This window comes from Pseudorca crassidens, chromosome 5, assembly GCF_039906515.1.
Source record: "Pseudorca crassidens isolate mPseCra1 chromosome 5, mPseCra1.hap1, whole genome shotgun sequence".
Lineage (NCBI taxonomy): Eukaryota > Metazoa > Chordata > Mammalia > Artiodactyla > Delphinidae > Pseudorca > Pseudorca crassidens.
The window spans coordinates 33,003,232-33,030,680 of record NC_090300.1 but is presented as its reverse complement, the minus strand read 5'-3'; the positions used below and the strand labels follow the sequence as shown (position 1 = coordinate 33,030,680).

At 48.7% G+C, this 27,449-nt stretch overlaps 1 protein-coding gene across 1 annotated transcript; it reads right to left on the bottom strand.

Moving 5' to 3' along the window:
* Positions 1-1,970: 1,970 nt before the first annotated feature.
* NME9 (NME/NM23 family member 9) lies at positions 1,971-26,545 on the bottom strand. Its single transcript, XM_067737703.1, is given in 11 exon segments — positions 1,971-2,280; positions 4,169-4,305; positions 5,720-5,874; positions 6,805-6,897; positions 7,192-7,274; positions 10,092-10,167; positions 13,620-13,691; positions 14,951-15,054; positions 19,658-19,715; positions 26,028-26,061; positions 26,398-26,545. Coding segments are annotated over 10 exon segments (903 nt in total). The 5' UTR covers positions 26,058-26,061; positions 26,398-26,545; the 3' UTR covers positions 1,971-2,185.
* Positions 26,546-27,449: the final 904 nt, after the last annotated feature.

The following is a 27,449-nucleotide window of genomic DNA, read 5'->3' as shown; positions in this document are numbered from 1 at the left end:
CACCTTGCCACCTGGGATAGGGGCTGGTGCTTTCCCAGTCCTACTCCTTTGCACTGACCTTCCCTGGTTGCTGGGCAGGGAGGTATGTGTCAGTTCCCAGCACGAGGGAAGTTTTGTTCCATGACCTGGCCTCAGGGAAAGCGGAGGGGGCCCCCGCCAAGGCCACATTGGGACCCACCGAGCCACCTTCCTCCCTCTCTCCCTGCAGCCCTGGCTGAGTGGAGGGCCTGAGCTAGTCAAGCCGTGTCCTTCACTTCGTGGGGCTAGGCCTGCCCTCCACCCTGTCAGGCGCTCACACCCAGGAGGAGCCTTAACGCCTAAAATGGCACCCACCCTGCAGGCCCAGGGTCTCTGCCAAGGAGTTCCGTCCTCAGACAGTGAGCAGATAGTTCAGCCTTCCTCCAGATGGCTGCCAGCTGGGTGTACCCCCAGCAGTTCATTCAGAGCCACACAGCACTTCTCTTCCTCCCCCTCTGCCCTAGCCCCATTCTTTCCGCCAGGAACCTTCTGGACTCTGAGAAAAGAAGCGCCCTACCGTGCAATAGAAGGAAGGAGCATGTCATCACACCTCCCACCCCAGCCCTATCACCTAGCGTCCCTCCTGCTTTCCCTGTCCCAGCCCTGCCACTCCCAGCCGCTTCCTGGGGAGTCTGAAAGGTCATCACAGACACCAGCACACACGGGCCAGTTCCCCCACCTGCTCTTCTCTGTCCCCTGCTTTCAGAGGCCTTGGTCACTCCATTTATTACCTCTCATCTCTCCAGTGATGGGAGTTTGGCCTCCCAGCTTCCGGGGAGACTAGATAGCTGTCAGCTGGGTGTACCCCAAGCAGCTCATTCAGAGCCACACAGCACCTGTGGTGTGGAAGAGCAGGCGTCGGGCCCTATTGCCAGCTCTAAGGTGAACACAGGCCAACCGAGTCCCCGTCTCGAGGCCACTCACAAAGGGAAGAGCACAGCCCCATGGTGGGCTCTGTGCCTGGGGACCTGGAACAGTAGATTCAACTCTCCTGACGGATTCTGTCAGGGAGGGCTCCACTGGGTGTTTCTCACAGAGGCCTGTGCTGATGCGCTGAGCACAGTGGGCAGGCATGTTTCCATCTAGAGGTGACACAAGGTCATGGGAAGTGCAGCCACCCACCCGCTGTCACAGGCCACCCGGTGTCCCCGCCTTCTGCAGCCTGACTCATCCTGTCGCCGGTGCCAGCACGGAGGGCCTCATGCTACAGGCTGGGGGAAAGAGTAGTGCATCTGTAAAGGACAGTCTTCTGGGAGCTAACTGCCCATTTAAAGAGCTGCTTCAAGTCATAAGCACGAAGCCCCCTGGAGAAAACCAGCAGATGAGAAGGAAATCTCTGCCATTTGCCTCGTGGTGTAGAAGAACACAGCCTTTTCCTCAGTCAGAGAGGAGAGTATGCCTGGGCTCAGTGAATTTACAGATAAACCAAAGAGCAAACCGGTGAGAGGGTAGCTGGCATGTTACTATTCACAGGGGTAAAGCTAGTTACTGAAAACCTCCTGTGTCCCATGGAGGGACAGCTAAACCAGGCAGTAGTGAAAGGGGGCGCCACAACTAGGAGTGCTCAGGTTTTAAAATTAGACTTTAGCCAAAATCAGAAACCAAAGAAATGGGGGAAGGGGGCATCAAGAAAATTAGATGAACCCTGGTTCCAAATGTAACCCCCAAGCATTGCTTTCTGAACATGCCCTGATTCGTGGAGAAGAATCCGGCCTATTCCAGGACTACCCTTGTGGCCTGGGTGGGCAGCATGAACATTTAAAGCTGATTTATATCTGCCCCCATGTTAGTAAGCCCTGAAGTGTCACATTCAATCTTGTTGGACTATTTTCAAGTCCGTCGTTACCAAGTTAAGCTCTAAAATTATTTCATCCATAACGTAGATTTATTACTGGGAAACACTGTCCTCTGTAACTCAGTATCCCCTGAGATGACACTGTATCACGGCAGAGTTCAAGGACTGATGTCCATTTATTTTCTAAAATCCCAGAGATGGCCAAAAAAAAGTACATGTTCCATATTCGTACTGTTTAATAAGGCAGGAAAGTGGATACTATTATTTTTATTCATGAACGATAACTAAACCAAAAAAGTATTGGCGCTCAAAAGAGGAAGTTTCGGTTCTGGAGGTTTCCTTACGTGCAGCAGATATGAGTGCACTGGCGCTTCATCTCACGGCCTCAGCCTGGTCGCAGGCCGCCTTGTCCACGTCCTCGGGGGAGTACAGCGCCTCACCGGCGCCCTCTCCTTCGGCCTCGAGGCCTGTGGGACAACAGGCATGCTGTAGGACTTCTTACAGCAGCCCTGTCCCCAAACTGTCCACAAAGGAACAGCGGAAAGGGGAAATCTAAGTACATCACAGACGGTGAAGTTAGGGGTCAGGGTGGACGGAGCAGCAGAGAGAGGTCCTAATATGTGTGTTAGGGACTCGGAAAAAATGAGGAGAGCAAGTGACATTGGTTGAGCACTTGATGTGTGTCAGGCCCCAGGCTAAGAGCTTCACCGTGCTTTGTCTCCTTTCATCTTCACAAGAGCCCTCTGAGGAAGATGATTATTATGGGGCTATGATGGGCCTCTCATTATCTCCATTTCACAAATGAGGAAACTGAGGTCCAAAAAGGGAAGTAACTTTCCCGAGGCTATTCAGCTAACAGATAGTGGAGCCAGGATTCAAACCCAGGATCCTGTCTCCAGGGCCCAGAAGAAGTGCTGGGTACGTGGAAAGCACACTCTGCCCCTGACAACTGAGAAGGCACAACATACATGTCAGACAAAGGGGCAGAACACCACACCCCAACGAGGCTGTGCACTCACTCCCAGGTGTGGTCTAGGCTCAGACCCTTCTGGAACTGTTCCCTTTGTTCATTATCACCTGAGGCCAAAAAGTCAGACTCACGTCTCCCAACACTCTCCCCGATGGCCCCCCGATGAGTGGTGCCCAGCCAGTTTGCTCTCCTTTCCCATAGTCATACCTACTTGTTTCCAGTCACCCCCCCAAAAGAATGAAGATGTCACATGACCCTGGACACATAAGGAAACACGTCGTGGGCTCTCCCTGAGGGCAGGCCCCCAAAGGAACGCTGGTCCTCGCAGTAACACACCAGAGTGAGAGTTCTTCCCACAGAGGATGGCTTTGGAGAACCATCGCCCGCACTTGGATGTTCAGACTTGGGTCTCTGGTCCACATAGAGCCACACTTCCCAAGATTTCTCAGCTCCCTAAACTCCATCACACTCTCAGCTTGTCCCTCAGTTGGCAGCAGGCAGCACCAGGATTAAACGAGGGCCAGCAGGGGTCAGCTCCCGCCCTTCCTTTCCTCGCCCTCAAACCACCTATTCTTGCTTGATTGGATTCAAATCTTGAAGAGACCATGACGAACATTTCAAACATTTAGGTAAACCGACTGGTTAAAACCCAAACATTTAGGCACATGGGGGTTATTACCGTTTCAGATCTGCAGGCAGACTTCTCCCAAGAATGCCCCCCCCTCACATCCTTTGCTTTTCCCAGGATGTTCACCCCCTGGCCCCTTCCACCTCACTTCAGGCTCAACCCAGAGACGTGCAACACGGTGACGGGAGCAGCACGGGCCGTGTCTGGTTCTTCCACTCGTGGAGTGGGGTGAGTCACGTGCACTCTGAGCCCCGTGGGTTTCTCACCCAGATGTGGAGGTGGGGATGACCCAGGATGCTTTTCCCAAAATGTGGGCTCTGAGGGATATGAGAGCCATTGCAGCGATGGGCAGAGGGCCCTTCTGTGAAACTCTCTGCTTCTCGGTGACCCCACCAAGGGCTTGATGGGGCACGTGGAGCGCAGAGAAAGTGAGGGAATAACATCTGGCCTCTGCCATGGAAGTGGGCTTCCAGAAAGTTACATTTTCCGGGTGGTTTCCACAGGAGAATGCAAAGTAACTTTGTAACAAGAGTTTGACTTCAAAGTAAAAATGCAGCCAAAAATGTAATGAAAAAGCAAAACTGTTACTCTGAAAACACAATAGAGCAGGACTGCCGCTAAAGTTATGTAATGGGCCCTGTTTCCCCAGCAGGCCCTTATTAGACGGAGGACTTGGTTACCACATAGTTACTGTCAGTACCCGCCCCCCATCCCCGCTGCAGATTTAATACAGACCAGATCTGCCTGGATGACTTACCCAGAGGGGCTTCCGGAACCTGGTCTGAAAACTTAAAACTGGGGAAGAGCAGTGTCAGTTCCCGGCGGGCATCTTCCGAGTCCCGGCTTCCATGGACTGCATTAAAGGGCATTTCTGTGCCATACTGAGCCCGGAGACTGGGAGCATGCAAAACGTACAAGAAACGATTGTCTCATTTGAAAAGAAATGTTTTGCTCTCTGGCAACATGGCCACCAGCTACCAATCAGCAGCTGGCATTTCTGTGACATGGCTTTCTCTGCTGGAAACGCCAGGAACAGCAGCAAGGATGATAGTAGCCGCGGTGTTCTGGGCACGTTGCCAGTGCTTAACATACCTGATCTCATTTCATTTGTGCGGCAGCCCTGTGAGGGAGACTCTCATGATCCCCAGTTTGAATATGCATGAGTTACGGTGGGAGCCCAGGAGCTGCTAGTTGATTGCTGTTACTACGGGGGCTAGGCTAGCACCCTGCCGAGGGCTTGGTACAGGTTGGCATAGTTAATCCCCCAAGGTCCCCTAAGATAATAATAATATTGCTAGGACAATGTTCTAACTTCTCTCTCTCTCTCTTTCTCTTTCTGTCTCTCTTCATCTGAGGCAGGTCCTATCCTATTATAGTTCCCATTTTCCAGATGAGGAAATTAAGGCAGAGGGATTAAAGCATGGATGACCCAGGGTCACACAGTTACTAAGAGGAAGAAGAGAGATTCTAAGGTCGGTGCTCTGAACCACAACACTGTACAGCCTCCCCCGACAGGTGCTCATATCCCCCTTTTATAGATGAGAGAACTGAGGCTCAGAAAACTTAAGATCTGAACCCTGGGCTGTCTTTCATCAGCCCAGGCTGCCTCATATATGAATGTTCCCGGCCCCCTACAACTGTTATGTCACAGTAAAAACTGCAGTTACTTAGTCTCTTGCTAATTTCTTTCCTGTTGGTGAGGTCTCTCTCGGCTTCAAAGGCAAGACACAGTGGATTTGGCATTGGTGGTGCCAGGCTAAATATTCACACAGGGCCAGGGAGCAGACCAAGGCAGCCTAGTGCTGTGTGCAGAACAAGTGCTCAGACTCTCGCGGGCCTCAGGACACCTTGGGTAGGGAGTAGGGGATGGGGCTTGAGGAGGTGAGTCTACACTGCACATTCCTAGGCCTCACCCAGAGTCTCTGACTTGGTAGACCTGGGTGGGGGCCTGGAATCTGTATTTCCTGGGTGAGAGTTGCAGGTGGCTCTGGGACCACACGACGGGACCCTTTGGCTGCAGAGAGAAGAACAGTGAGGACCCAGCTGCAGCCTTCAGAAGAGGGAAAGAGGCAGCAAGGAGTCACCCAGTGAAGAGCTGGGTGGATCAGAGGGAGAGGATGTCAGGGTCTCCTCAATACATAACAGGGAGGTCAGGGACTCCCCTAATGTATGACAGAGAGGGAGCTTCATGGCCATCGGAGAGCCTTCTGTGTTACCCGTGGTTCTGGGCTGAACCTCGAGCAGGGCTCTCAGCTTCCTTGGATGCAGGTTCTGAGATGGATGCGAGGACCACAGCTGGTGACATCACTTGTCAGGCTGCTCCCTCCTTGCCACATCGGGGTCACAGGGTCCCATGAGGGTTTGCCAGGCGGTGACCACTTCCTCGGTGCCCTCAGTCCTGGTGAGGTTGAGGAGGTGGCTTGGTCCACTGCACATGTGATGTACCAGCTTCTTAAATGCCTCCTGGCACAGGGAGGGAAGACGGTGAGCCGGGGCAGGGGCCCCAGGGCCTGCAGAGGGCTGGCGGGCCCATCCCACACACAGGATGGGAGAGCGTCAGTGAACGGCCTTGCCACCGGCCTGCATGCCCGCAGAGGGCCCCGGGGAGGCGGGGGGCCTAACCACACCCAGATATAAGTTAAAGGCAGGAAGATGAGGCTTCGAGTTGACTCCCTTGGGGTTGAACATGAGATAATAAGTTAGGTGGGAGCATTTAGAAGACCACAAATATGAAAATCATCTGGGTGCTGGATAACCAGGGGATGCGGTTGAGACTGTGCAACCCTTCCCCCTTCTTCAAGTAGCAGTACTCAGGCTTCCTTTGGGGAGAAACCCTTCCCCATTTCACTTGGTCCTAGGCCAGCTGACAACCACAATGCCTATCTACCCCTCCACATACACACCCCCTCACCTGAGAGGTGGAGCCCAGGCTCGCTCACCGATACCCTCCCTCCCAAGTGGGTGAGTCACAAGCAGAAGCAGATGGAAAGTGGTTGGGTCTGAGTCCCCCAGCAGCAGAACCCGAAGTGACTGTCCATGAGGTTTTGCTCCCAAGGGCCCTACCCCTGCCTTGGTTCTTCTTCTCCCCACACCTTCTTATGCAACTCCTTCAACTCTCTTCAGTTCTGGGAGTCATGGAGTGTCCCTCCGATAAATTCCTTATTTCATCCCGTAAGTTGGAGTCAGACTCTCATCCTTGCTACCAAAGAATGTCTCCCTGATGCAGCCCGTAATTATGATTCGGAGACCAAGTTCATGGCTCACTTGCTGTTCATATTCTTGCTGTTCATAATACTCTACTTTCTCCCAAACTAATAGCAATCTATAAACACAATGTTGGAGAAAGAGAAAGAAATGAGAGTGTTTTGGATAAGTGGAAGCAGAGAAGCTGACCTCTCCAGCTCTGTGTTGGTAGAAAAGTCACATTTCTGCTTCTCTCATGGCTCTCTCTTTATTTGTTAAAATGTCAAACCCAGCTTCCTGGATCTGTAGGATATATATATATATATATATATATATTCTAAAAGGGTAAAGCAAGCCCAAATTCACATTTCAATGTGTTGAGAGTAAAAGATGACGGAAAAGGCAACATTAAAAGCAGTGGAGACCCTCGTCCTCCAATTCGATTTACAAATTGTAAGTTACTTAAATGGAATTTTAATTAAAACTACTTAGAAGCCTTCTTTCCCCCCGAGGACCCTGCTACACAATGCTCCACCCCTGTTTTTCCACCAGAGGAGACATGAGGATAGTCTGTAAGGTAAGCGTTGTCTCTGTCACCTTCGTGATAATCTCATCCGTCTTCCCATGGACCACCGCATCTGGTTTAATGACTGCCAAGGTGCAGGCCTTCTCTGATGACACTGCAACAAGCTGGCGATGGTGCTATCAGACGCTGGGCTCTCGGGAGCCCCTCCGCAGGGACGTGCAGCCCCGCACACAGCCCCCGGCTTCCCTCCCCTGGCCTCTTGGCTGTGCTTGTGCAGACCTAGACTCTAGTGGATGCAGGGGTCTGGCTCCAGACCCCAACCTTAGCCTGGCTGCAAGGGACAGAGACACATGCAAGGGACATGAACCTGGGAGGGAGGGCGTGGGGAGGGAGGAGAGGATGGGAGATGGGGGAGGAGGTCAAAGACAACTCAGGAACAAAAACCAGAAACAACCAAAAGAGTCGGCTCTTGTCCCTTCCTGTCTGTCACCCTGTCGTGATTCTTGACCTCTAAGTGCTGCCGACCGTGTTCTCCTCTCGGTGTGCCTTTTTGCCTTTCCCAGCGTGTGGTCAGTAGTGGCTGCCCCAGGCCCCGAGTTGGCATGACTGGTCAGGGCCAGCACATTCTACCAAACTGCGCCTTCAGTCTCCTCTGTCTCTGTTCACACTCTCCTGAGAATTGGCCAGCTCATTGCTTGGAGCCCAGGCACCAGTCATAGATCACCGGCCAGTCTACTGGTGGGCCGTGTCCATAGGTCCAAGCAGCTGTGGGGATGAGGAAGGTGCCGCGTGGCCACCGTCCACCGCTCAGGCCCGCAGATGCCGTGGGGAGCCCTGTGTCTGGGCACAGACCCATCCCTGTCAGACTCCCGTTTGTATGGACTTGGCCTTGGTGAGCTACCTACACTCTCCACAGACTCTATATCCCCCCACGGCCTATTTTCTCTTTTCAACTTCTATATCAGTTGTGTTGTAACATGACAGTATCTGCACCTGAGGAGGGCCTCCTACTTTGAAAAATCTAAAAAATGTGGACTGCAAAGGTGTGAATCATTTTAAGCAAGCCAATTGATTCATTATTCCGTGAACACTATTTCTAACATCCTATGAACACTTGGACTTTAAGGGACTCTTACAATAAATCCCCTTATAAATGGACCGATTCATGAGACCGCCTAGAGGTATAGGGTGAGAAGAGAAGAGACCAGGGCTGGGGCCCTGAGAACTCCAGCCTGAAAAGGGAGCAAAAGAAAAGAAGCCAAGGAAGGGGAGGTGGCGGAGAGGCCAGAGAAAACAAGAAGGAAAACGAGAAAGGTCTCGAAATCTCAGACACCAGACGAGAAGAGGGCTTTGAGTAGGAAGACGTTGGGGACATCGGCCAAGCCCACAGAAGGATGCCATAGGCTATGACTGGAAACTGCCCGCTGGATTTGACACCAAGAAGGTCACTGGAGCCTTGGGGAGCGGCAAGGGGGCAGGGGCGGAGGAGAGGGTGGCCCAAGGAGTGTGGACCACGTTCAGGAAGCTAGGCTCGGGGGAGAGGAAGGCTAAGGGCAAGGATAGGCTTTGGGTAGCTTTCTGGGTGGAGAGACCTGATTTGGGAGAAAATAATGGGGAAGGGAAAAAAGAGGTCATCCCAGAAAGAGACAACAAACGTTTCCTGCAGAAGCCAAGTTGCTGATTTCCTTTTCACACTTGGTTTCTTGCTCTCCTAAACTGTGCCTCTTCCCTTGTTAGGATCCAACTCAGAGAGTCCTCGTCATCCACACGTGAATAAGCAGCTTTTCTATTTCAGGGAGTAATCAGAACTTCCTTCTCTCTCCAGCTCGGTTCTTGAGCTGCATCCTGGTCTCCCCTGGTGTCTCAGGGACCGTCAGGAGGCACCTTGCCAACAACAGCCTCTCTAAACTCTAGCTTCTCTTCCCACTGTCAGGTCAAGGTGTTCTTCTCATATTAAAGGTTCAGGAAGAACAGCAATGCTCAGGAGTGTAAAATCCATGAGTTAATACTTGGGGCATAAGTGGAAGAGGGTGCAGGGCTGTGGGGAGGGAAGGGGTTCAGTACAGCTGACTTTCTGACACTTCAGAAAAAAGGCGAAAGAAGCTCAAACTCTTCAGCTCAAATAAGGACTAAGGGAACACCAGCATCATTACTTTACCTTATTAGCGTCACTCCCTCCATCTTACTAAGGGAGACTTTCCTGATGCCCAGAAATTGCCATGAAACTCACAGTTGTTATAACTGAACATGATCAGAAAGCTGTAAATGTGCCCAAGATGCCATTAAAGGGCAGGAGGGACACAACACAGTATGTTTGAAGTCAGGTGATTGGAGACAAAATATTTTATGGGTTATCTTCCCAGAGTTCAGATCGCTCAATAAACTGATTACTCATATATTTTATAAAGACACATCAGGGACTTCCCCGGTGGTCCAGTGGTTGAGACTCCGTGCTTCCAGCAGAGGGGGCGCAGGTTCGATCCATGGCAGGGGAACTGAGGTCCCACATGCCGTGCAGTGAGGCCAAAAAAAATTAAAAAATAAAAAACACACATCAGGGCTTCCTTGGTGGCGCAGTGGTTAAGAATCCGCCTGCCAATGAAGGGGACACGGGTTCGAGCCCTGGTCCGGGAAGATCCCACATGCCATGGAGCAACTAAGCCCGTGCACCACAACTACTGAGCCTGAGCTCTAGAGCCTGCGAGCCACAACTACTGAGCCCACATGCCACAACTACTGAAGCCCGCGTGCCTAGAGCCCGTGCTCCACAACAAGAGAAGCCACCGCAATGAGAAGCCCGTGCACCACAACGGAGAGTAGCCCCCCGCTCGCCGCAACTAGAGAAAGCCCGCGCCCAGCAACAAAGACCCAACACAGCCAAAAATAAATAAATTAAAACAAAACAAAACACACACACATCAAATCCGAGTCTGCTCTGCCTTCTTGCCATGCTTGTTGGTTCTGTACTCACCCGCATCCTCGTCGTCACCATCTTCCTTTTCGTGGGAAAAGCATTCATCTTCATCAGAAAGAGCCTCATCTTCAATCTAGTACAAATTGGTCATGGACAGTAAGTAGTTAGCTAATTAAAACTCCACAAAGACCTTCAAAAACCAGCAGAAGCCAAATAGCTAAAGTTCCTAAATGCAGAGCAGAAGAACAGGGTCAAGATTATCAGCCTTGGGGCTTCCCTGGTGGCGCAGTGGTTGGGAGTCCGCCTGCCGATGCAGGGGACACGGGTTCGTGCCCCAGTCCGGGAAGATCCCACATGCCGCGGAGCGGCTAGGCCCGTGAGCCATGGCCTCTGAGCCTGTGCGTCCGGAGCCTGTGGTCCGCAACGGGAGAGGCCAAAACAGTGAGAGGCCCACGTACCGCAAAAAATATATATATATATATATATTATCAACCTTGGAAACTTTTCAGGAACCTTTTGAGTAGTTGGGTGGTAGGGAGCGGGGGAGGGAGAGCGATTGAGGACCAGGAAATCCATGCTGATCTTAAGGTTTAGAGTCTGCCTGTTTCCACAGCATCAAGTAGAAACTAAGGAAAAGAAAGATGAAATAGAGAGTTGTCAAGAAGACAGAGTAAGAATTGAAATGCAAGTAAATAGTAAGCAACTGGCTACACAGTGCAGGTAGTACAGAGAGAGATCATTTATCTGTGGAGTAGGTACAAGCGTCTGTGATTTTCTTTCTTGGGGGAAAATTGCCACTTTTCTGGGGAAGAAATGGGATTTGATTCCAATCCATTCTATGAAAACAGGGCTTTGCTCTTTGGAACTGAATGCGGAAACGTGAACAGTGAACGCGGAATAACGTTAAGGCTCCTTTGGCAACTGCTCGGGGCACCAGGAGATACTTCTACCTAAGGTGTGTCGGTTTTCAAAGGTTGCCAATTTTTTGTGAAAAACTCGCAGTCCCCGTTGTCCTGGAAGTAATTTACCAAAATCACAAGCAGTGCTGATCTTGTTTCTTAAGGTAATGACCCCTTTCTAGTTAAAGAAATGAACCCTCTGGGATCACAAGTCAAACTCAGGCATGAGAAGGGAGGGCAGGTCACCAGGAGAGATTTCCCCCTGAGGCTGACTCCTTGTACCCACTACTGGATTCGGAACTTCATGTCCATTTCTGAATTCGTTGTCAGGGTTCCAGAAACGCTGTTAAGAGATGCAGTGGGGATGAAAGGGAAATGGATAAAAGACGTTAAAGTGTTCTGGATGAAGGGGACGACTTCAAAGAAGATTTCCTAGTGGGACTTGCACCCTCCCCTGAGCCCTCAGAGGCCTCCAGCCAGCGTGGGCATGTAATGCAGCTTTCCAAGGACAGTGAAGACATTGGCGGGGCAGGGGAGGCACCTGCTGGCCTGGCCTGGGGGACACTCGTGGCCTGGCCGCTTACCACTCTCCGCTCTCTGCCTTCGGCCAGCACAATCTTTTCGGCCTGCAGCTGCTCTCGGATGGTTTTCTGCAGCAGCGGGGCATTTGCTCCTCTAACCAATGCCACCAGCTCCCCTCCCTAGAATACAGCACAGATGTCCTGCTCAGACCACACGATGCGCAACCTCCTTCGAGAGACAGGAGGTTCCAAGAGCTTTGTTTACGAGCGTGCCCAAGGTCAAGGTCTGTGGACCCCAGGCCCACAGCTTCCATCCACTTCTCTGCCCCCTACCCCAGGCCCCTCCCTTCAAAACTTCCTTCAGGACAGCGGGGAGTTAGGTGGGGGAGGACCAGGGCGCACTGGGTTGTGAGTGACTAAGTGTGGCCTCTCCTTGACTCCTTCACCCAACAAGTATCAGCTGAGCACTTACTATGCCAACACCAAGACAGAGGCAGAGAACAGAAACACTAAACATGAAAAGACATAGCTGCCACCCTCCGTGAGTGGGGTGTCAAGTGGGGAGAGAGTGGTCGTGTCAGAGAAACAGTTGCAATAGAATAAGAACATTGCTTTCATGGGGTACTTGGGATTTGGGGCAATAACTGATCCCCAGCTCCATCTGGGGTGGTCAGGGAAGACCTCACAGTGGAGGTGGTGTTCCCGGTGAACCCGAGTTCACCGCCTTCGCTTTTTCAGAAGTCTCCCTGCCAGTCACTCATGGAAGTTCACGTGCACTGGGTTCTCCTTCTGTTTCCATCCCACCCTCAGGGGATGGCCGCTGTGTGACTGTGATGGGCTGCCGCACACTCCCACACGGCCAATTATGATTTATGCTTTAATCCCGCCCACTCCAGGCTCAAGCAAGAAAACCACTGCAGTAATGATCCCATTTCAGCGACTGAGCTCTGATGCCAGTCTGGCGGAGGGCACTTTCATCTCAGCGCTTCCCACCCCTGCTCCCTCCCCCACCAGGTTTCTTCGTAAAACCTCAGTCTCCCTCGAGAAAGCCGAAGCTCAAATAATGTTTCACCATAAACTTCCAACTTGTAATACTTGCAGTGCCAAGGGCAGGAGCCCAAAGTTTTCCAAACTAAACAACGTTGGCCCCGGTTGGCAGATCCCAGTTTCCCTGACTGTGCTGTGAGGGGCTGGACCGGGTCAGGAGGAGAATATCAATCCACTGTCTTCAGGGCCTGGCAGGTGACCTAAAACCAGGAAGCCAGGTGTGAGACAGCGGGGGGCCCTCAGGGGCCTGGAGCCCCGGGTGGATGTCACAGCCGAAGGCAGCCAGATGACCTTTCAAATGCTGAACCACTGGGGGTCATCAATCACCCCTCTCATTTCTGACTTTGTATCAACATATCTTCACATTTTATAATGAAACGAAGGTGAATACAAAGCTTGTCTACCCCACGAGGGAGCGTTCATGTTTGCTGAAAAGTCCCCTCTGCGGAGGTCTCCAAACTCTGCACTGAGAGTGAGACCTCAGTCAAGAGGTTCACTAGGGACTTCCCTGGTGGCACAATGGTTAAGAATCCACTTGCCAATGCAGGGGACACAGGTTCGATCCCTAGTCCCGGGAAGATCCCACATGCCATGGAGCAGCTAAGCCTGTGCGCCACAACTACTGAGCCCACGTCCCACGACTACGGAGCCCACACACCACAACTACTGAGCCCACGTGCCACAACTACTGAAGCCCAAGTGCCTAGAGCCCGTGCTCCACAACAAGAGAAGCCACTGCAGTGAGAAGTCCGCACAGCGCAATGAAGAGTATTCCCCGCTCGCCGCAACTAGAGAAAGCCTGTGCGCAGCAACAAAGACCCAACGCAGCCAAAAACAAACAAACAAATAAAATAAGAGGTTCACGAACCAGAAAGAGCACAGGCCTCTGAGTGAGTCCTGCTCTGTCCCGGGTACTGCCCTCATGAAGGCCCCAAGCCCAGAGCTCCACCCATGAGCAGTGCCATGATTAAGGGCATCTGTCCTCGGCCAAAATAATAGAGTCAGGGAGGAAACAGCATTCACTCGCTGGGAGCAGTGTGGCCTCTTGGTGAGAGGCGTCCATCTGAACCCTTGTGATATGCAGCCGTGGGACAGTTCTGGACTGAAAATGTACTTACTGCGTAAAACAGAAAGGTCGGCTCACACCTCCCTCTGTATTTTTTGAGGACATCAAGACAGTCCGCCTCTGCCTAAAAGAAACAGGCTGTCAGCAGAGCGGGTGCAGGGACAGGATGGCGGGAAAACCGTGCGGGACACACACACCACACCCCCCATACAGAGCACATACACATCCATATTGCATGCACACCACACACACACACACACACACACACACACACACACACACACCCCAAACGCACATACTCCTCATCCCCCACATACCACACACCGCATACATACCACACACACGTATACATACCACACACGTATACATACCACACACATATACATACCACACACACATATACAAACTACACACACATACTACCAGCACATACATCCTGCTACACATGAACGCGCATACGTTACGCATAATATACACACATCACACACACATATCACATCCTCCCACACACCACATACACACATACACCACACACGTGCACACACGTACATCACACAGTGACTGCCCTCCCCAGCTGGAGCCCTGGCTTGCTCTCTCTCATGCTCCTTCTTCTAATGCCTTTCATCAGAATCTTAACAACTGTCAACATACTGGTAAAAAGTGTTGCCAGTGTCGTTTTCTGAGGAATAAAATAAGGAAGATGTGACAGTTTGTCCTGCTCCGGATCAAGGGAGCTCCACCACTAACATCCCACATCTGCCCCGAGTGGCAACAACAGAGGAAGGTCCTCAGCTCACCTCCGGGTCTGATAAAGCTCCCCATCCAGACCCCTCCTCCGCTCACTCCACAGAAGCCTCACAGCCCACTCCCACGGGAGGAGTGCAAGCCCTGGGAGCCCAGCTTCTCAAGAGTTAACTCAGGGAGAGTCTCGCCTGTGTTCACCGTCTCTGAGCCTCAACCCGTGCAGCTCCTCCAGCGTCTCTTGCATGCTTCTCTGGAAGTGATTCCCATTTCCATACACTGACCTGAGTAAACGTTTGCTGAAAGTTCCCCTTTAAGGAGCGAGGATAGAAATCTTAAACCCTGTGCTCTGGAAGTGAAACTTCAGGGTTCACAGTGGACACGAGCCAAGAGGGAGTGTTGGCCTTAAAGTGGCCGCACGCCTTCCCGGCTCCGGCATCAGGGGCAGCTGAGCCCACAGGGAGTGTCGAGAAGCAGGGTGGGGGGGAGGCTTCCTCTCTAGAGAAACTGGTATCAGCAAAAAAATCCACAACGGATGCCTTGTCGATGATCTGAAAAAGGCCCCTCAAACTTCCTGTTCCTGTTTTAAATTTTTTAAGTTTTTTACAAGTTGTGTGACATTGTGCTGAGAGAGGACCTTACTAATGCAAAATGCAGAAGGTCCAGGCCGACCTCGATCCTCATCTTCTGGAAGAGGCTCACCACAGGCTTGCAGGGGCCACACCAGCCTTGGTAGACGTCGACGACTGCGTGGAACCAAGAAGCGGGAGCGCTCAGCAGGCACCAGCGCCCCGCACGTCAGGCAAAATTGATACCTGCACATTCCAACCCCCTCCGATGGACATCTGTTTGCAGGGATATTTATTTCGCGGTTAAAGGGACTTATTATCCCAGCAGAGTATGAGCGAGTGTGGCAACACAGCTTTCCTTCATGAACTCAGTGTTCCGAATTCTAAACACAATGAAGTGAGTATGGTGGAAAATCACTTACTTAACACGGATCCTTTGCCTTAAGGGACTTCCAGCTACATTCAGGGTCAGGCCTAGCACAGAGAAGCCCTCAGTACGTATTTGAAATAGACTGAAACTATCTCTTCTAAAAGGAAGAGGTCACTGTAGGTGACCTATCAGGATGCAACCAACTCTCAGCTACTTTGGTAATAAACATAGCATTAACCTTTCCTCCTGATGCATTGGAAGCCACTTGCTTTGGGTAAAGGAGAGTTTTATCTTTAAAACTTTACTTTATCAAATCAACATTATTCTCCTGGAAAGTGAACCTGAGAGAGACCTAGGTGGAAACTGGGGTGCGTTTTTCTGCTTTGGTCCCAGTCTCTGGAGCGTGGTGGGACTGGGTGTGAGGGACCCTCCTGTCTGATTGCACTAGACCCCGAGGCCTGTAAGAAGCTAAGCAGCGAAGCCAACTCATGTGCACCGGATACGCACCAGACCTGCCCAGCCCAGTCAGATGCAGCAAGTAAGTGCTAGATGGTGATGGACCGGTGGTCACATTTTAAAGAAGGATGTCTTCCTAAAGACCTCAGCACTCAGAGCTCATGTCTGATCCACACAGGGGGTGTTTCTGTTCTGCAGTTAGAGTGCATCCTCACGGGGTCAGAGTGTGGACACTGCTTATACACTACCAGCCCTGCCAGCTTTAATAGCATGCAATTTGCGATTTTACTTTTTGAAGATTCACATTTCAAAATTTTCACATCACATGAGAACTGTTAATAAACCATGATATAAATTACCTTTTTTTTTTTTTTTTGGCCATGTCACATGGCTCGCGGGATCTTAGTTCCCCGATCAGAAATTGAACCCAGGTCCTCAGCAGTGAAAGATCAGAGTCCTAACCACTGTACCACCAGGGAATTCCCTAAATTATCATTATTAAAATTAGCATAGACTCTGGCAGCACTGTCTTAACGCTGTACTGTAGGACTCAGGGGAGGAGGCTTCGCAGTGGAGAGGCGACGTGCATCGGGCATTGTGGAAATGCCAGGCTTGGACGGGCAGAGAGGGAGGCCACGGTGGGAAGCGTGGTGGGGGAGTCCAGGGGCCGCTGCGGTTGGGTTGATCAGTGGTGGCAGAGATCACTGGAGGAGTGGGGAATGTGGGTTTGAGGAGTTCCATCCTGATTTACTAGGCAACGAGGGTTCACAGTAAGTTTTAGAAAGGAGAGAGAGTTAATATTTACTGAGCTATGAGAGAGCATCTGCACTTTGCTTTTCTCTCAAAAAATCCAGCAAGATAGGTATCATTATCCTACCATATAAATGAGGAATGAAATAACCAACCCAAGGTAAAAAAATAAATAAATAAAAATTCTCAAGCAGTAGACCCGAGTTTTGGACCGAGGTTTGTCTGATGCCACAGCCCATGCTCTTTCAATGACTCCAGGAAAGAAGATGCATGAATTCAACAGTATGGGTTAGTTCCGCCAAGCAACATAGTTTTGCAGAGAAAGTGAGAGCCAGGCTGGCTTTAAGAGGGACAAGGAAGCCAGACACAGGGGTGGCTGTGTTGAGGGAGGGGAGAAACGAAGGCATCCCTGAGACTTTGAAAATGTAGTGGAAAGACTGGGGGTGGCAGTCCTGTGGGTGTGAGAAGGACCACCTTTGAGCCCGGCAGAGAGAAAGCACTGGGTGGAGGCAGGGAGAGAGCATCTGGGGAGGGAGGAGAGTGAACTAGATTCCAGACACATTGCATTTCCAGTGCCGACCAGAGAGTCTAGGGCAAATAGCCCCAAAGTCAGCCAGACACCGGCAGAGGCCAGAGAGAAGGATCTGGTTCTCCTCAACATCCAGGCGGAGGATAAAGCTTCTTGGAGGCTCCTTTGAGGACAACAGCTTCACAGTTGAGGGATTTGGAGATTTCAATAGACCACAGGAACGAGAGAGAAAGGCATTTGGGCGACTCCAGGAAAAAATCCTTGAAGAATCAGAGGACCCTGTATCCAGGCCCACCAAGGAGAACAGGTTCAAGCCCCGGCAGGAAAAAATTGGGACCCAATTAGCTGCCAATCTCTAGGCAGGGTTTGCACTGCTAGGTCAGCCTAGTCATTTGTACCAGCTTCCCATCTCCTCTCGCACTCCCTGGCTCTACGAGGAGTGGTGGTGACAAAGGCACACTTCCCACGGTTGTGGGAGACAGGTGGCTGCGGACGGGAGAGGAAGTTATGAAGAGATTGACTCTGAAAGGCAGGAAGCAGAAAGAGAAGCAAGGAAAGGAATGGCAGAGAAAATGAAAAGCGGGGGGTGTGTGTAAATCTGAATAGACTTTCGCGTGTTTGAAGGCAGATGGAAGTGAGCCAGCAGAAGACCAGAGTTCCAAGATGGTGGCTGACCTTGGAAGCAAATCTCTGCTGGTTCTAGAAAGAGGGAGGAGCCTGAGTTCCTGGCGACTGCTTGATGAAGAGGGGCAGACGAGCCCCCGCTGTCTTAGGTCCACACAGTTCCCTCGTGTCGTGCTTCGAGCAGGACTCGACAAAGTCCACGCTCAATAGATTAGGGTGCCTGGAACGTGGCACGTCCTCCAAAAATGAGGAGCTGGTGGCTTTCTTACTGTTGTTAAAGAAATAGAAGTCATGGTGGTTTTGCCCTGGAGCCATGTTCCGGTTGCACACAAGGCACATGGACAACATAGTTAAGACCTGGCACCATCAACAAAGCCTTGTAATCCCTCAAGTAGTAGAGTGTGGCCAGACTCACACCCACATCCTGGATCAATGGAACAGCATTTATTAAGAACCCACTCGGCCCGGGCCTGGACACGTCTGCTCCTGATGGAAATGAAAAAGACAATGGCCCTGTGCTAGAGTCTGGGGGAAGGCATGGAATGCCTGCCTTCACAGGGGCCACACCAGGTTGGGTGTGTGCTGGGGGTTGAGACAGAGACACCAGGCGGAAGTGACCGCACAGAGGTTCAGGAAAGATTTCATGCAAGGAGGCTGCTTTAGAACTGCCTGGGGATGAGAAAGGTTTCTACAGGTTGTAGAGGGGTCATGATATTTCAGGTAGTAGGAACAACGTGGATACAAGTGAAGAAGTGGGGAAACTTGTGGCATGTTCGGGAAACAGGTTGGAGCCAAGGACAAACCTCAGGGGACAGTGGGTGAAGGGGCTGGAGGGATGGGGGAGGGGGGCTTGAGTGCTGAAGTCTTGGGTGCAGGGGCAGCGATGGAGAGAGATGAGAGCAGATACCAGCTGACCGAGCATATTTATTTATAGAGAGAACTGAGCAGACACAGAAATGGAGCCCAGAGACCTCTAGAGGAAAAGAAGCAGAGATAGGAAGTCGGGGAGCAGCTGTGCTGGGCAGCCTCTAAGATGCCGCCGGTGAGCCCTGCCTCCTGGGATTCAAGCCTTTGTGTAACCCTCTGCCTTTGAGTGCAGGCTCCACCCAGGGCGAAGAGAACAGGGCAAAAACAATGGGATGTTACTTTTGAGATTAGGTTACAAAAAGGCTGGGACTTTCGTATCTCTCTCTCTCTCTCTCTTTTCCTCCCTCCCTGAGCCCTGCTTTGGGGGAAGAAAGAAGCTACCAGGTTGTGAGTAGCCTTATGGAGAAGTTGACGGCAAGAAACTGATGTCTCTGGTGAACAGCTAGCAAGGACCTAGGTCCTGCCAATGGCCACAGGAATGGGCTTGGAAGTGACCTTCTAAGATCTGCCAAAGCCAAATGACTGACGTTGGAAGTAAATCTGACTCAGTTGAGCCTTGACATTCTCTGTGTGACTCCGTAGCTGCAGCCTTGTGAGAGACTCCAAGTCAAGGCACCCAGCTAAGCAACCCCCGGATTCTGGATCCACAGAAACCGTGGGATAATACATGTTAAGTGTTATAAGGCACTACGTTTGGGGGTAAATTGTTGCTCAGCAATAGATAATTGATACAAGGATGACAGCGACAAAGAGGCCCAGTGACAGTGGCTTTGCTGTTTCCTAATGACTGTGCAGCCCCTGGTTCCACTTGCTTGGGTTGCCTGTCTCTCCTTCCAGCACTTGAGTTCTGAGAGATCCCGTATTCCTTTCAGTACCTTCCCCTTTTGTGCCTCAGGTAATTAGAAGAGGTTTCCGTTGCTTAACACCAAACAAGCCCTGAGTATGGCTAACCATAATCTAAAAGAAGGGAACCCTGCTATCCGGCAGTACTGACTAGTTTCCTGAACTGAACTCACAGATGTTCAAGTCAGATATGTATTTAAACACAAAGAAATTACCTGGTTCTTTATTTATGAAACTCGAGGTTATAGGAAAATGATGCTCTTGGCAGTTTTCTCTTCATGGTTCAATATGTCATTTGGCAATTTTGAAAAGGATGGGTCTAAAAAATTATCTTAAATTACCAGTTAGTCCTTTGGAACTGAGCATTTCCTCCCAAAGTTCCTGGGTACTGATGTTGACCTAGCATCAAAGAGAAACAAACGCTGTATTACTGAGGGTGACGATGGGGAGACAATTTTATGTATTCATTTGCTCCAGGTATCTACCTATTGTTCTCTCTCGCTCTTGTTCTCTCTCTCAATGAAATACTTACAAATACAGCTCAGCTGTCATCTTTCCCCAATCCTCTCTTCTCTTTTCTCTCTCCTCCTGCCTCCACCCCCAAGAATAACCACTATCCTAAGAAAATCTCATTTAAAAAATTTTTTAACAAAAAAAAAAATTTTTTTAACTTGTTATTTGTCCAAAAACACTATATAAAATTGTTTCGTGTCCCTAAATAGGCATAAATGGTACCATACTGAAGATATCCTTTTTCCATTTGTGTTTTTACTCAACATTCAATTTTTTTTAATTAATTTATTTTTATTTTTGGCTGCATTGGGTCCTCGCCGCTGCGCGCGGGCCCCCTCCAGCCGCGGCGCATGGGCTTCTCACTGCAGTGGCCTCTCCCGCCGCGGAGCACGGGCTCCAGGCGCGCGGGTCTCAGTAGCCGTGGCTCGCGGGCTCTAGAGCACAGGCTCAGCAGTTGTGGTGCACGGGCACAGCCGCTCCGCGGCACGTGGGATCCCCCCGGACCAGGGCCCGAACCCGTGTCCCCCGCGTCGGCAGGCAGGTTCCCAACCACTGCGCCACCGGGGAAGCCCAATATTAAATTCTGACATTTATCTGTATCTATGTACAGAGAGGTACTCATTTTTTTGTGTGTTTTTATACATTTTATCGAGCTATAAATTATATATAATGAGATACACAGAACTAAATTGCTACGAATCAATGAGTTTTGACAAATGCACACATCCAGGTAACCACACTCCTATCACAATACAGGACATTCCATCTCCCAGAAAGTTCCCTCCTTTCTCCTCCCGGTCACTCCGCAGGCCTCATCCCAGGGAAACACTCATCTGCTTTCCGTCATAATAAGTTCTTTTTGGGCTTCCCTGGTGGCGCAGTGGTTGAAAGTCCGCCTGCCGATGCAGGAGACACGGGTTCGTGCCCGGGTCCGGGAAGATCCCACATGCCGCGGAGCGGCTGGGCCCGTGAGCCATGGCTGCTGAGCCTGCGCATCCGGAGCCTGTGCTCCGCAATGGGAGAGGCCACAGCCGTGAGAGGCCCGCGTACCGCAAAAAGGTCATTTTGCCTATTGTAGAACATCATATAAGTGAAATAGTACAGCATGTCTTATTTTGCACTGGCCTCTTTGGCTCAGCATATTTGGGGGTTCATCTGTGTAGTTGTGTGTCAGTGGTTTGTTCATTTTTATTCCTGAGCATGTTCCATTGTATGACAACATCACAAACTGCTTGATAGAGAGTTTGGGGCTCTTATGAATAAAGACTTAGGAACATTCTTGTTAAATCTTTTTGTGTTCGTGTTCTCAGTTGTCTTTGGTAGGTAAATACCTAGGAATTAAATTGCTGGGACATAGGGTAAGTATATATTCAGTTTAATAGGAAACTGCCAGTGTTTTTCCTAAAGTGCTTGAACCATTTTAAACTTCTCTCAGCAAAGTATAAGAGCTCTGGCTGCTCCACATTCTCACCAAAATTTGGTGCTGTGAGGCTTTGAAAGTTTAGCCACGCTAATGGTGATGTAGTGGTATCTCAGTGTGGCTTTCATTTCTTTTCCCTGATGACTAATGGTATTGAGCACTATTTAATGCACTTATCAGTCATTTGTATATCTTCTGTGAGATGTGTCCATTGATCTGTCCATTTTCTTAAATTGGATTGTTGACCAATTTAAAGTATATTATTAGATTATATATACTTTTGGTGGGGGACAAGTTCTTGTCAGAAATATGTATTATAAAAAATTTCTCTCCAAGTTTGAGGTTGGCCTATTAATTTCCTTAACAGTTTTTGTTGAGCAGAAGTTTTTAATATTGATGAAATCAAATGGATTAAATTTTAGTTTTATGGTTAAGGTTACTATGTCCTTCTTAGGAAACCTTTCCTCAAAGTCATAAAGATGCTCTCCTATTTTCTTCTGGAAGCTTTACAATTTAGGCTTTCACATTTAAGCCTGTGAGCCATTTGAAATTAATTTTTGTGAGGGAACGATTGGGGTTAATTTTTTTTTCATGTGTAGGTATAGTTGTTTCTGCAAAAGTTGCTGAAAAAAATTTATTTCCCTATTAACTTGCTTTGTTGAAAACCAATTGATTGCATAAGTATGGGTTTATTTTGGACTCTATTCTGTTTTATTGACCTATTTATTCTTATTCCAGTACTATACTATTTTGATTACTGTAGCTTTATGATAAGTCTTGGAATCAGGCCGTGTAAGGCTTCCATATGTGTTTTTCTTTTTCAAGATTGTTTTGGCTATTCTAGCTCCTTTACATTTTCATATACATATCAGAACCAGCTTGTCAATTTCTGCAATTATTTTAACTGGGATTGCATTGAATCTATGGATCGATTTGGGATAAAACTGAAATCTTAACAAGACTGAATCTTCCAGTACATGAACATAATGTTTCTTGACACTTATTAAATAGTCCTTAATTTTTCACAGCAACGTTTCATAGTTTTTGGTGTGTATGTTTTGCACACCTTTTGTTAAATATATCCCAACATCTACATCCTAAGTAATTAACAGTTGCGTTTATTGCCATTTCTTCACATTTTTCTCTTATCTATCTACAAAGTATTTTGGTTTATATCAGAAATGAGAATCAAAGAAATACATATTATAAATAGTACATTATTAATAGTGTACATTTTTGTATAATGTTTTTATTTGGAAATAATTTCAAACTTACAGAAAATATGCAAGTACAGTGTAAATAATCTGTTCTTGAACTATTTGAAAGTAAATTACTAACCTGATTTCCTGTTATCCCCGAACACATTATTCAACATAACCACAGTACAATCATCAAAGTCAAGAAATAAACACTGATATATTATTACTATCTAATCCCCAGACCCCATTTAAGTTTTATCAATCATCCCAATAATGTCCTGAATAGCAAAGGATCTAAACAGAATCATGTGCTGGATTTATTTGTCAAGTCTCTTTAGTCTGTCTTAGTCTGTAACAGTTCTTCAGCTGTTCTTTGATTTTCATGACCTTGATACTTGTGAAGACTACAGGAGGGTTATTTTGTAGAATGCCCCTCAGTTTGGGTGTGTTTGGTGTTTCCTCCTGATTAGAAGCAGGCTGTGCATCTTTGGATTGGTTGGAATGGTTGAATTGGTTAGAACTGATTGGATTAGTTGGAACTGATTGGGATTAGTTGACACTAGTTGGACTGGTTAGAATTAGTTGGATTGGTTAGAACTGGTTGGATTAGTTGAAACTGGTTGGATTGGCTGGAATTAGTTGGATTGGTTAGAACTGGTTGGGATTGGTCGGAACTGGTTGGCTTGGTTGGAACTGGTTGGATTGCTTGGAATTAGTTGGACTGGTTGGAACTGGTTGGATTGGTTGGAATTAGTTGGATTAGTTGGAACTGGCTGGATTAGTTGGAATTGGTTGGATTGGAATTGGTTGGATCAGTTGGAACTGGTTGGATCAGTTGGATTGCTTGGAATTAGTTGGATTGGTTGGAACTGGTTGGATTAGTTGGAACTGGTTGGATTGGCTGGAATTAGTTGGATTGGTTAGAGCTGGTTGGGATTGGTCAGAACTGGTTGGATTAGCTGGAACTAGTTGGATTGGTTGGAGTGTCAGAATCAGAAGAATGTTCTCTCATATTATCCTCTCAGGTGACACATACTGTTGATCTGCCTCCATGATGATGTTCACTTTGATCACTTGATTAAGGTGGTCTGTCAGACTTCTGCACTGTGAAATTATTCTCTTTCCCTTTGTAATTAATAAGTTTTTGTGGAGAGCTGCTTTGAAAAAATATAAATTAAAAGACCATGACAATTACCGCTCATTGTTAACACAGGTATGCTAAGGTGTTTGTCTCTTTAAAAGGGCTGGAAACATGTAACATCTGCAAATCCTCTATTAAACACCCATCTTTCTCAATAATTCAGGCTTCCATACATTTTTTGTTTCTATGAAAAAAAAAGGAAGAAAAAACAGAAAAGTCTTCATGATGCCTTACATGCCGTAAGAGAGTTGGACTGGTGTCATCCTGAGCCCACAACTATAGTCCTGAGGAAAATGATAGAACTCAGGAGTCCTCACCCTCTCTCTCATAACAGTCACTTTCAGAGACTCAGCTGTCAGTCAGTGGCAACTCTCTGTGGTGCACCCCCATCATGGACTGAGCCACACCAGGGCCAGGACTCTGGACAGCTGAAGAACCTCACTCCTAGGAGCAGCGCAGGAACAGAGAGGTATGGGAAATACCTGGACCTCGAGAAATCCTACATGAGGTAGAGAATGAATGGCGAATGTGTGGCACCTTTTGACCACACTGTCTCTTGATATCCTGCAATTCCTGTCTTAGTCACAGAAGGAACCCTAAATAGTCTTACCCAGAGAGAGAACAGGGTTCCTGGGTTGGCAGACCCTAAAGCACTGCTTTCAAGGAGTTGACCTGGTAGACAGGCAACGCCTCCACAGATGCCTCAGTGCATAGCCACCCCGACCTCAGCAAATGGGAGCACTTCCTTTGAGGACCGCAGTGAACTCAGAGCTCTGAGGAATACGCGTGGAAAAAGAATTGGTGAAAAATGCTATTACTCTCAAAGGGGATATAAGGTATAGACACAAGAAAAGACAGTCGTATGGGGCAAAAATCTTAGAGCCACGACAGACAGCATTCAGACCAGCCTGGAAATGTCTAAAGAAGTCTCATCATAACAACTCTGCTGGTTATGCATTATCCGTCCTGTTTACATAAAGAGCATGGAGGCTCAGAGAGGTTGAGGAAATCATTCACAGCAATAAGTGGTAGGACCAGGTGCTTAGAATTGATTTACAGACAGAATACAGCCAGAGGAAAAGTTTTATAACTCTAGAGTACTAGAATATCAATGCTGGAAGGCCCTTAGGTATAATTCACCCAACATCCTCATTCCACAGGTGAGCAAGCTATAGCCCAGAGAGGTTACATGATTTATCCAAAGTCCCGGAGCTGGCTAAGAGAAGAGGTAAGAACTACATCAAGTCTTCGACTTCCAGTCCGAAGATCTTCCCTCCTCCCCCACCCCGCCCCCTGCACACTATCCTCAGCCTGACATTGCTTTCTCCCTTTTAAAAATCACTAGGCTTTTGGAATTCACATGTAGAGTGCTGGTGCCACAGAGAACAATAAAGGAGAAATCAGATGACTCAAGACCACTGCCGCTCTTCTCTCCAGGAAGTGCCTAGAGCCTGAGCACGTACCCTGATGGACTGAACTGACTATGAGACATTTTAAAGTGTGCTTTCAAAGGTATCCATATTATACATCATCCAGATGATCTTATGATAAAGCCCTCCCTTCCGCTGCCAGGACCCATGCCTGCATCACTTTAGAGTCAACCACCACTTACTGTCCAGGACCAGGGAATAAAAGAGCAGACCCTGGCTTATGGAGTCACTTATCACAGGCACAAATGAAGTAAGGCACTCTATAATGAAAGTGCAGTGCACAAAATATCAAAACATATTTCTTGAATAAGCGAATGATTTTAGAGAGTAGTGGTGTGAGAACTGGGTCTGCAGAGAGGGCATAGTTACAGACACATGACCAAACTTAAAAGAACCGATACCATATTCTCTCAGCAAGCCACAATTATACTTCAACAAAAAAATGTCAACATCGAATTATACTGATTCATATTTTCTTGTTTTTTTAGTTTTACGTTAATTCATGTTTGAGTTTTATGGTTGCATAAGCACTATAAGCATAAACAGCTTACACCCAAGTTTATGTGTGTTTATATTTAAGTGCACAAAAAATTTGTCATCACTAGAGATCCAAGATAAGGTTTTTTTTTTTCCCTTTAAGATGGAAGGTACAATATTAAAGTTTGAGAAGGCTGTCTGTCACATACTACTGGCAAACAATATCTTTTTTTTTTTTTTTGAGGTACGCGGGCCTCTCACTGTTGTGGCCTATCCCGTTGCGGAGCACAGGCTCCGGACGCGCAGGCTCAGCGGCCATGGCTCACGGGCCCAGCCACTCCGCGGCATGTGGGATCTTCCCGGACCGGGGCACGAACCCGTGTCCCCTGCATCGGCAGGCGGACTCTCAACCACTGCGCCACCAGGGAAACCCACAATATCGTTTTTATACTCCACTTCCCGCTCCACACCAGCCTCCTCGCCCCCCAACCCCAGTCAAGTGCTGGAAGGAAGCTCCTCTTTGAGGCTTACCTGCAGGGCCATTTCCTTCTTGCTCCCCATGGCACTGCAAAGAAGACAGAAGCTCTGTTACTGACAAAACGTTGCGCTGATCAGCAAGCCGAGACCCTCCTTCAGACAAAGCCCCCCCGCCCCTTTAAGTTAGAGTGGCAGCAAATAAACGCAATGATGCAAAATGAACACCCCACGGGAGAAGCAGAGCTTGCGGCCCGCGGGCTCATGGCTCGCCGGAAGATTTTCTGAGGATTTGCGGAGCCCCTTTCCCGCCCCGGAGCTGGCCAAGGGGTACGCGCAGAGGCCAGAGTACGAGCTCCCGGGCCACGCAGCCCGTCAGGTATCCGAGCGCCTGCCGAGGAATTCGGATGGAAAAAGTCTACAGAACCTTGCTATCCCTACTGTTCCAATTTATTCCTGGGAAACTGAGTCACTGCAAACAGATACACCGTCTTCAACCTGCAGCGAGAGTTTCCAACAAAATTTGCTGCGACCCAGCCACGGTCGTCATGGCAACACAGCGCTGGCCTAAGGCGGCCAAGAAATAAACAGGAGTACACATAAGCCACGCCTACTCTGAGCCCAGCGGAAAGGCAGGAGGGTGTCCCGCCCCTTGCTGTCAGAATTGGACTGTAGGAACACTTTCATTGGCTAAAGAGTTTGTCCCTGTCTGGGGCATATGAACCCACCACGCAAAGACCCGGTGCATCCATGTACTGTAGAGTTGCATCCTCGAATCCCTGCATCCCTTCTGTCCCACCAGGACTGGCATGCAGCTTTTCTGTTGCTAGTTAATACATGCCGGGCAGGGGTGGCTCCAGGGTTTGAGGGTCGGAAGAGGTTCCCTTTAAGACAAAGAATACAAAATTACAGATTCAAAATTAAGTATGAAAGTCAAGTGGAGCAAATAGAAAACAAGTACAAACCTGTTGTAAATGATCTACACCAATTAAAAGACGGAAATTGTCAATGGATAAAACAACAAGGCCCAACTGTATGCTGTCTACAAGAAATCCACTTTAAACATAAAGACACAGGTTTAAAAGTTTAAAAAAAAAGACACTTAAAAGTAAAGTAAAGGGGTGGAGAAAGCTATGCCATGCTAACACTAATCAAAAGAAAGCTGGAGTAGCTATATTAATTTCAGGCAAAGCAGATTTCAGAACAAGGAAATGTATCAGGGATAAAGAGAGGGCACTACATAATGTTAAAGGGATCAGTTCTCCAGGAAGACATAACAATACTTACTGTGTATGCACCTAACAACAGAGCATCCAAATACGAGGAAAAAACTATCTGAACTGCCAAGAAAATATAGATAAACCCACTATTATAATTGAAGACTTTAACACCACATCTTTAGGAATGAGTAGATCCAGCAGGCAGATAATGAGCAAGGATATAGTTGAACTGAGCAAACATCAGCCAACCCGATCTAAT